The sequence below is a fragment of the Egretta garzetta genome, unplaced genomic scaffold (genome assembly GCF_000687185.1).
Source record: "Egretta garzetta isolate BGI_Z169 unplaced genomic scaffold, ASM68718v1 scaffold18, whole genome shotgun sequence".
Taxonomy (NCBI): domain Eukaryota; kingdom Metazoa; phylum Chordata; class Aves; order Pelecaniformes; family Ardeidae; genus Egretta; species Egretta garzetta.
The window spans coordinates 2,748,523-2,758,660 of record NW_009260616.1 but is presented as its reverse complement, the minus strand read 5'-3'; the positions used below and the strand labels follow the sequence as shown (position 1 = coordinate 2,758,660).

Below are 10,138 nucleotides of genomic sequence, written 5' to 3'. Positions count from 1 at the left end.
CTCCGTGTCGGGGGCGGTGCCGCTGAGGTCTTCATCCTGGCGGACGCAGCTGGAGAGCGCTGGGACCGGTCGCGGGTGCAAAGAAGGGGCGGCGGCTTGAAGGCGGCCGAGGGAATTCGCTTGGGAAGGGAGAGCGAGTGAAGAGGATGGGGGCGTCACTTGAAAAATCTGCTCTGGAGCAGAACCGGTAACGCTAACGCAGGCGAACCTGCAACGTTTTGCATGCCCAAAGTGCACCGTCCGTATCAATGAAAACAAATCGTAAAGCTTTTGTGTGATAAGGAGGTGGGTTTTGCCTGTTTGGCATGTGGTTTGAGTTTGCCTCTTGACGTCTCATCTTTGACAGGATCGCGGTTGCAGGGCTCGTTAGGGAAAGGCAGTTTTCAGTTTGGAGTAGAGACTTGGGAAAGATCCAGCACTGAACTATCCTGAAGTACTGCATGCTCACTTGGAGACTGCAAGGATATTTGGGGGAATAAAGCTGGAGTAAGGAAAATGGGTATTTATTTGCATACTGTATTTCATCTTAAGCGTGGTCAGAATGTTATTCTGACTAACTGTCCAGAGTTGCTGGTAGCTATTGCAGAAACTTAGTAACGGCATCTCTGCTAGGGGGTAATTCTCTTAGAAGTACAAGCTACGTATACTGACAAGAGGAACAAATGATGATGAGAATGCAGAATGTGGCAATGTAAGCAACCACACTGCATATTCTCTGATTAAAAATGTTCTTAAAAAAAAAAATTGACCTCTTAGCATTGAATAATATTTTACTTCTATGGGTGCAAATAATGCAGAGCTTGAATAAATAACTTGCCTGCCTGCCAATTTCTATTTTAAAAATAGCTGCATTAAGGGTGTTTTGGGTTTTTTTATGTACATAGTGTGTTTCAGGAAACCATATGTTTGCAGTGTTATATGAAATGTTGCTGGTGAATTTAGATTATTATGCTATCAAGTTTTCCTCCAGCCAGTCATGAACCTTTAGCTTGGGCAAGTGTTTTCCAGAAACAGCTAATGTAGCCTATTTATTTCCTGAGTTTTGTGAACCTCAGGAAGGTGCAGGTAAAATCTAGGGACTCAAAAGGAGGGCAGTAAAGATGGAGTCAGGCTCTTCTTTGTGGTGCCCGGTGACAGGACAACAAGCAGTGAGCACAAGTTGAAATATGGGAAATGCCATTTAAACACGAGAGCACTTTTTTTTTTTTTCTTTTTACTGTGAGGATGAGTGGTCAAACACTGGCTTAAGTTGTCTGGGGAGTTTGTGGAGTGTCTATCCTCGGTTATTCAAAAGCTGACTGGAAAAGGCCCTATGTAACTTAACCTGTTTAATTTGACCCTGCTTTGAGGGACTAGGTCATCTCCAGAAGTGCTTTTGAACCTTCCCTATTCTATATGGTACTCTTCAATAATAATAGTAAAACTGCAGAAAGACTATTTGTTTGATGCAGGAAGACCAACAAAGAATGACAGCATGTTTTATTATATTCTTTCTGCACACCAACTGCTGTCTCATCACAAGAATATTAAAGTTTTGTAAGCAAGCTTTCCTCTGTTAGCAAGACAGATCTTTTCCTTAAACAGTTTGATATTTCAGACTAAGCATTTCTTAATACAAATACCATAGCAAATTGTGACCTACGAGTTAAGTAGGGCAAAACTTGATTAATAGAAAGAAGGAAAATATATATTAAAATTGTCAGGTATTCAAATTTGTAATTGGTTGAGAGAGTAACAGCTGTTTAGAATTTGCTGCCTTTTACTGAGGAATTTCAGTGGAATGCAAAATTCATTACTGTGTATTTATCACAGACTGTATTTCAGTTGGGGGGAGGGGGGGGTGATTTTCACAAAAACCAGGAATTGCATTAATCAAGAAACTGCATTTCTTTTTCAGACACAAGAAATGGTGAACAGCGATATGAATGTCCAATGTGCAGTCTTACCTGCACAGACATTCAGATTCTTGAAGAGCATGTGGATTTACACTTAGAGGAACAAAGCTTTTTGGAAGGTACGTGAAAGGATACAGGCTTGGTAACACTTGAAAGCATTTATAAGTATTTGCATGTTGCAGTATAGAACCTCAGACAAAATTTAAACTAAATATTTCCTTATTTGAAAAGAGAACGGGACACACACATAATGAAGCTTTAACATAGCTAATAGCAAGTCCTGTCACTTGCCCAAGTGCTCTGCTTAATTATACATGCTAAAATAAATATTTGTCTATGCATGCTTGTTAAGTAAATGCACTGTATGTTAGCCAAAACTAAAACTTAGAGCAAAAAATATTTAAAAGACAGCCATATTATATATTTTTTTCTAGCTCTATAGGAGGTTTACATACATGGATTTAGAGTGGCACATTCCAGTATGATGAGTTGCGAATCTGTAGCTTGTGAAAACTTCAATTTTTTTTCTCCATTCTTTTCTCTAAATGCTTGTGCTGATCCATTAGCCATAGTGATGAAGTAAATTCATCAAAATTAATTTTATTTATTAGCATGGCTAATAAAATCCTAGAGATTCCCTATCGAGTTCTCTGATCCTAAATTTGGTTTTGTCGCTTTGAGACTGCTGGCAGTGATCCTAGAAGCTAGTAAGTGTGTGCTATTCAAGAAACTGGGACTTTTTGCTAACAGTGAAGTGAAGCATAATAAACAGAAGCTGCTTTCTTAGTAGTAGAGGTACATGTGTTATTTGCCAAGTAATTGCTCCTGTAACTCTGCATAAACTTTGTCCAATTGAAGAATCTGAGTCTCGGTAGACTGAATGCAATCAGTCCTGTTTCGTGTTTGTTGCTAATAGCTCAAAATAGTATGGGATGCATCTGCCAAAATTAATGCCCAGATCCATCAAAGCATTGTTAACTTCTTGATCAAGTTCTCTCTCTTTGGAATGTTATTCCTGGGTAGGTGGACACATAAGAGATCTAGAGCTGGCTCAGCGACTCCAAACTGAGGAAGATAAATGGCAGAGATCAGAAGAAGAGAAGCGAGAGAAGGAAGAATTTAAAAAGCTGCAAGTACTGTAATATTTCTGTATGGTAAAATTTTGAACAGTTGTGCCATTAGCAGCAGAGTACCTTGGAACTGTTATGACCTGGAACGGACATACTGGGTCAGACCTGTGCAGTCAGACAGGCAGTGTTGAGGTGGTGGTGCAGGAGTGGGTTGCGGCCAAACACAAGCTCTCAGCAGCCCTGATCCTGGCACAAGTGCGGGGCAAGCCTGCTTTGAGCTTCTTGGCTTTACTGCTTTGAGTGGTGCTGGTTCAGGATGGGGCTGGGTGCTCCCTGTGCATGCCAAACTGCTCTGACCGGGGACCCTGGTACACCTTGCTGTCTTGCACTGTGCTCTGCCCAGCTCTAGTGCTCTGCCTTGCAGTGCAGCCTGGGCCATATTCCTTGGCAGAGTGCCTGAGAGCCTGAGCATCCTGACTATCCTCTTCCTGGATACCATCACCTGCTCCAGTGACCACTACCCCACTAGGTGTTGCTTCCCTCCCTCCCACCGGGCAGCCGTGATAGCTCATTTCCCACTCCCGCCACCTCCTGGCCATTGACTGCCTCTGTGCCAATGGCTGCCTGCCCAAGAGGGAGCAGAGGGATGCACCTGTTTTTCCAGGTGTGGCTTTCCTTGTCCCACATTCCTATTCAGGAATGAAGCTTGGCCTTCAGCTTTAAAATATCATAAATCTGAAGGTTTTGTGTTGTGTTTCACTATTTTTCAAAGTTACTGGTTGCGCATGAAGCTTCTCAAAAGCAAAGGTGAATTTAAAAAATGTGATTTAAATCATGCATGTTCCATCCCTAACAGAGACAGTATGGGTTGGATAATTCTGGAGGCTACAAGCAGCAATTCCTAAAGAATATGGAAAGGGAAGTTGATAGAGGAAGGTTGCAGCCTTTTGAATATCACAAGAGAAAAGCTGACATGATGGAATGCTTGGCTTCTGGTATAGATGATGGGAAGACAAAGACCTCAGGTAAAAATGTTGAAATTATACAACTAAGCCTGTACTTTTTAGACCTAGGTTGTAGTGACCAAACCTGTCTTTAACAAGGCATATAGCTGGATGTTTAATATTGGTTACATCCGTATTCGTATCCTTATTTTCTAGATCAATTTATACCATTTTAGTCTTAAACTAACAAGGAAACTAAAGCTTGGTATGTTTCTAGTATTTATTCTACCCTGAAGACTCTTTTTCTTTTTTTCTTTTTTTTTTTTTCTATGAAACCTTGGAACCAAGTTGTCTGGTTAAGGACCCTAATACAGTATGTATCAAAAAAATGCAAATGTCTTACTACAAGTTGTTTGACCTTGAGTGGATGCTTGTTTACACCTAGTACTCGTTGGTTCCTAACCTAGTGTAGCTATTAAAATTTACAGTAGCTTTGTATCTTGTGTTTCAGTTAGTTGTAGTATCATGCAAGCTGCTCCTGGGTAAGCATAATGTTCATCTGATTACAGAGTCCAAGAGAGGACTGGGAGGAGTAGACATCTACTTGATAAATCTTTGAAATATTTTGTAATTGGTATGAAAATGCAGCGCTGATGGCTTTTCTGTGTCCCTTTCAAAAGGCTTCTTTTTCTTTATTTGCTAAGACCACAGATCAAAGGTCTTTTAGCTTATTTCTTGTGGCTCTAGCTTACAAAATAACCGTTTGGTTCTTGACAGGTAAAATAAAATTTCTTCTATAAGATATGTTGAGTGGAAATAATACATTTAAAGTTTTCATTCTTGGTAATGATTTTGACTTGAGAGAGGAATCCGAGATGGCTATGGAACGATTGTCTTCACAATATCATGGCAATAAAAGGCCTTTGAGAATTTACATATACAAATTGGAGAGAGCATTCCCAAGTGTGTTCTTTCATGTAACAATGGAGGATTTGGAATATCCTGCAAGTGGATTTTTAGAAAATATTTACAGTAGTTCTTAGATTCTGTGCCATACCTTTTCTTGTCTTAGTTCCTCCAGAAAAAATAACGTGGGGGAAATAGAAGGATTACGTAATATGCATAAGTATTTCCACGTTTTTAAGGGGATGTTGTACTGGAGGTGCAGTGGCATAGAAATGCTTTATCAGTGACGTTACTTTTCCTGTTTCATTGTAATAGTTCCTGTGCATATCACAGTTTATAATGTAGTCCAAGCTGTTCAAATTAAAACATTCATTGTGTAGCAGCAGTGGAAAAAATAGCTTGCATTGTGAAAGCTTTTTAGTACATAAATTCATCAAAGTCAAGACCGTGGATGTGAAATAGGCGCAATGTCCACTGGTTTTGTGATGCGAGTTCTATATGTAATGTAGGCTCACTTAGAAGTTTTAAAATAAATTGTTTCAACCTGTGTCTGTTCCAAGCTGGGGAAAGAATTTTTTTCTGTCAAATTTTGTAGCTCGTTTTACAGATAAACTTTATATTTGGTCATCTTTTAGGAGTCATTGAAGCATTGTGCAAGTACTACCAGAATGAAAACAAAGATGTGAGGCATGTATGGCTTTCAACGGGAGTAGATCACTTCCACTCATCTTTGGGCGACAGAGGCTGGGGTTGCGGTTACAGGAATTTCCAAATGCTCCTTTCATCGCTGTTGCAAAACAGCTTGTATAATGACTGCTTGAGAGGTATTAAACAAAACGCTGCCTATTTGCTTCGTGTACCTTGGATGATGACCTACTGACTGATGCTTTACCTTTCTGTTTACACAGCAAGGCTTACTAGTTCAGTGATACCTATTAAATGCTTGTTATACCACTGCTACTTACTGTGGAAGGAATCAGAGGGGTGAATACCGGCAGGGCATGATGTGGTTGAAGTTTTAGCTTTAGTTTTTTTGGTGCATCTTTAACATTAACTGCCTCTTATAAAAGAAGCTGAATATTTTTAATTAATGGACTATTTTAGTAACTGTAACCACAATTCAAAAGCTTTTTCTGTTCCAGATACTACACTAATTCCTAGTATACCAAAGATTCAGTCCATGATTGAAGATGCCTGGAGAGAAGGCTTTGATCCTCATGGGGCGTCTCACTTCAACAACAGATTACATGGTTCCAAAGCATGGATAGGAGCATGTGAAATTTATTCACTGTTAACCAGTCTCAGGATAAAGTAAATAATTGTGCTTTGTTGTTGTTATTTTTAAGTGCTGTACCTTTAAAGGTCAGAATTGCAAATGGTGCCATGACAAAGCCACATTAGTGGCTTTAAATTTAACCAGCCTATAAACAGATCTGGTTTAGCGCAGCATAAAGCTGTGTAACAACTACTTATGCAGGTACATAAATTGAAAAACTACTTAGATCATTGAGACTTGGTGAAGAATTATGCCACATAACGCAAAAAATCAAACATTGCTTAAAAACTTAATTTCTCTAGAAGTTTCTTCTCAAGAAGAATCTGAATTTCAACTATTCACTTGCATAATTCTGAAAGCTGTTAATTGGATTCTGTAGTATATGTGTATCATTTGTACAGAAAAATCAAACCTTTTAATTCTTGCTTGCTTCACAAGATCTTGTTAGACTGAACAGTGTTTCTTTGTTACAGAACAAATCTTCTAGTTCTGAATAGTATATATTGCATTACTTTGTAATTATGACCCCTACTCCTGTATTTTAAAAAAAAAAAAAAGTGGTAACAACCACTTGATGCCTGGAATTGCTGTGTTTTACAAAACATTCTTGATGTGGGAGGAAAGGACGGAGGTGAAAAAGTTATTTTTAACAACCAACCTGCTTGAAATTTTATTGTTTTTTTCATTCTGAATGTTCTGTAGGTGTCAAGTCATTGACTTTCACAAACCGACTGGCCCTGCGGGTACTCACCCTCGTTTATTTGAGTGGATTCTGCATTACTATTCTAAAGATAATGAAGGTGGTGCAAAGGTAGTGTGTACTTCCAAACCACCTATCTACTTGCAGCATCAAGGTCAGAATCACAATATGCTGGTTTCTTTCTATTCTCTATCTTTTGTTATATGTGCTGCAATTCAGAGCAGTGTGTAACTTTCCTTCTTCATTTAATTGAAGGAATGGCTTTATTTCCTGTTATTTTTTTATTTAGTAAGAACAACGTTAAAGTTCATAATTTTATTGGATGGAAGAGCTGGGTGTGACTGGTATCTCAGCTTTTTGACATCTGCTTTCTACTTATAAATACCTTATTAAATTTGAAGTACTATCTTCCTTGATCTGAAAACGAAGTGGTATGCTATGAGGAAATAAATGGGATTTATGTGTTTCTAAAATACTGAAAAATCTATTCTTTTGAAATTAGGTCATAGTCGTACTGTTGTTGGAATAGAAGAGAAGAAGAATAGAACCTTGTGTTTGCTACTGTTTGACCCAGGATGTCCTTCCCAAGAGATGCAGAAACTGCTAAAACAAAATAGTGATGGTACTACTCTCAAACTACTTCGGAAATATGTGGGTAGCTTAAAAGAAAAGCAATACCAGATAGTGGCTGTAGATGGTGTACTCTCATTGGAAGAGAAGGCTGTAAGTATTTCTAAAAATAGTTTCTGCCTAAGAAAATTTAAGAGAATCTGCATCTCCTTAATACCCAAATGCACATGCATATATGGTTGCATGGTGAATTTTTTTCATCTCTCCACTTTCTTTGCTGTTCTTCTCTGCTTTCTGCTTATTCTCTGTCACAGTAATCATAGGAGTAATCACAGGATATCAATACCAAAAAGGTTTTGCACGTAAATGCATGCCACCTCGATGTAACAGACTTCTTTTATGAAGCGTGCAGCCATTTGCATGTGTAAATTAGGCTTTTTTTCTTTTGATATTTTCTCCTAAGTAACTTACTGCAGGCATATAAGGTACTTACAAAGCATTCATGGTCCAAAGTTATGTTCAGGGGGTTTTATGGCAACTTTGTAAAGCTACGTGGTGTCTGTCAGCCTTTTACAGTTGAAGAACAAGGCGCGCAGATACTGAGGCCTAACCATCCAATGTCTCCTCAGCTCGGACACTGGAACTAGTGCATTCTGCTTTCTGAAAGTACTTAGAACTTCTTATATTCAAAACACAGTTCTGAGCAACTTACATGTTTGAGCTGTGAGCGTTTTTATAAATCCTATCCACATGTTTCACTTTGGGCTTGTAACTTTTTAAGACCTTAGGAGTTTTCAGCTGAATGTCAGCTGTGATTTTTGTTTCTTAAGCTGTTTCTTTCCTACACTAAGAATTTGATTCTGAGGAACTGTTCTGATTCTCTGGTGTCTTATCAGCACTGTTCAGCATGTTCAAGCATTGGGGCAGACTTCTATTTAAGCTATGAAATAACTGGTGACAGTCACCTGCTCCACTATATTTAACATATTGAAATGAGGTATTGTCTTAAATGTTTTCTGGCCCTGAACGTGTTAGAAGCAGCAATGAGACACAGCCATCCTCTTTTTCCTCCTACTGGCAAAAGCTTTACAATTCAGGACACAGTGAAAGGAAGAGTGTTGTATGGGATTTGTGTGGGGTGCTTTGGTTTTAGTTTTTTCTTCTTTTTCAAAGATTTAATTTATATTTTAAAATATCAATTATTTAGAATTTTGTCTTGAAAGCTCCCATTTAATTAAGATTAAATATAACCCCTTATACTCATTAAGCTTACGAAACTACTCATTTGGAAAATGCTTTTTAAAGTGGTATTTTTGTTCATTAAACTGTTCTTTTTCCTCTCTCCCCGCTTTTTTTTTTTTAAGGCTCGCTGCCATGCTTCTCAGGTCTTAACATCAGAGAAGATTCCTTAAAGGATGCTTTTTATTACCTCTTTTGGAATCTGCTGGATACAAAACATTAAACTGATGGACTGTAACCCTAAGTCAACAATTTCTAGACTTAATCTGTGTCTCCATAAATGTCTGGGGACTCTGTAGAAGCACAACACCAGAGTACACCTGTAGTTTTGATCTTCAGTCAAAACTCTGCCCTCCTGATGAATCTGTAACTCTGCAGTATTGCAGTCCTTGTCTTTGTAGAAAATTTGCTGTTTTCTTAGTTGCTTAAATTCAGAGCAACACCTACCACCCTGTAGCAAGCTGTGCACCATAGTTAACTGTCAATAAGCTGCAGATCGAGATACTATGGAACCACTTTATTGGAGTGCCTCTGTAACTATATTTATGCTGACTCTGGCCAATGCTCTTATTTCTTGCCAAATTTGATCTACAAATACCTATTATGCGTCAGCAAATTCTCCTGCTACTATTCACGAAGTACAGAGTCAGTTCAGTGATTTCACGTGATACAGTTTGTTCCATCAGGGATTAGTTTACTACTGAACTTCTCTTCAGTTAGCTGGCTTCTCGCGATGTATTGCTTGTAAACATGAACACGTGTGCCTATGAGGTGGATCAGTGTTAGCATTGGCTGTGAGGTCTGAGGCAGCGGTGTCCAAAGTGGGGCGCGTGTGCTCTAGGGACTATGCAAGACAATCCATTGGGGTGTAGGAAGAAAATACTTCTTTTGTACCATGAATAAAGAAAATAAAATATTTTTTAAAAGTTGATTTAATCCTTTTTTTTTTAAAAAAAAAATTCTATATTTTGTGTGTGTTTTAAAATGTATAGCCCCTAGGCTTTGGAGGCATCTCAAAAGGACATTTGAGCTGGCTGTTGTGCAGGGTGAGTGCCCTCTAAGACACTGGAGCTATCTGCTGAGGCAAGTACCTTGGGTGTTGGAGCACCCCATGGGCTCTTAAGGCGTGCTGCTCTGGCTGATTGCCAGAGTGGTGCCCCTCCAGCAGAGCAGCTGGAGGCTGGGGGGGTTGTCGAGCGTCTCGCAAATAGAGCTAGATGCCTTTGAGTCACTCAAGCCGTGGCATCCATGTGCTGTAGCTAGAGTTCAGATACTTCCCTTTCCTTTGGTGTTTAAGCATTAATCTGTTTCACGTTTAATATGCTTTGGCAATAAGAACTGGTAATCTTTGGAAGTAGTGAAATGCATGCACATGTAAAGATACTACAACCCATAAATCAATTTTTCATGAAAGTAAAAACTGTAATTAGGAGCGTGCATTAATTCCAGTAGGTATGTAGAAGTGACCTCTAACCTGTGAAAGGGTTAAATATTTAGGACACTGGAGGGTCTGAGACTAGGGGCAGGGTTCCTGGAGC

At 39.0% G+C, this 10,138-nt stretch overlaps 1 protein-coding gene across 4 annotated transcripts; it reads left to right on the top strand.

Annotated features, from left to right (window-relative positions):
- Nucleotides 1-6: 6 nt before the first annotated feature.
- Nucleotides 7-9,519, top strand: ZUP1 (zinc finger containing ubiquitin peptidase 1). Of its 4 annotated transcripts, none has more exons than XM_035900703.1 (9): nucleotides 7-187; nucleotides 1,898-2,014; nucleotides 2,919-3,028; nucleotides 3,822-3,990; nucleotides 5,451-5,639; nucleotides 5,958-6,126; nucleotides 6,794-6,945; nucleotides 7,294-7,514; nucleotides 8,726-9,518. In XM_035900703.1, exons 2-9 carry the CDS (start codon nucleotides 1,933-1,935, stop codon nucleotides 8,771-8,773), a joined length of 1,140 nt encoding a protein of 379 aa, XP_035756596.1. In that variant the 5' UTR covers nucleotides 7-187; nucleotides 1,898-1,932; the 3' UTR covers nucleotides 8,774-9,518. The 4 variants fall into 4 exon arrangements, with proteins under 4 accessions (XP_035756596.1, XP_035756595.1, XP_035756594.1 ...); XM_035900702.1 differs by having other exon boundaries at nucleotides 7-285; XM_035900701.1 differs by lacking the exon at nucleotides 7-187 and adding an exon at nucleotides 306-499.
- Nucleotides 9,520-10,138: the final 619 nt, after the last annotated feature.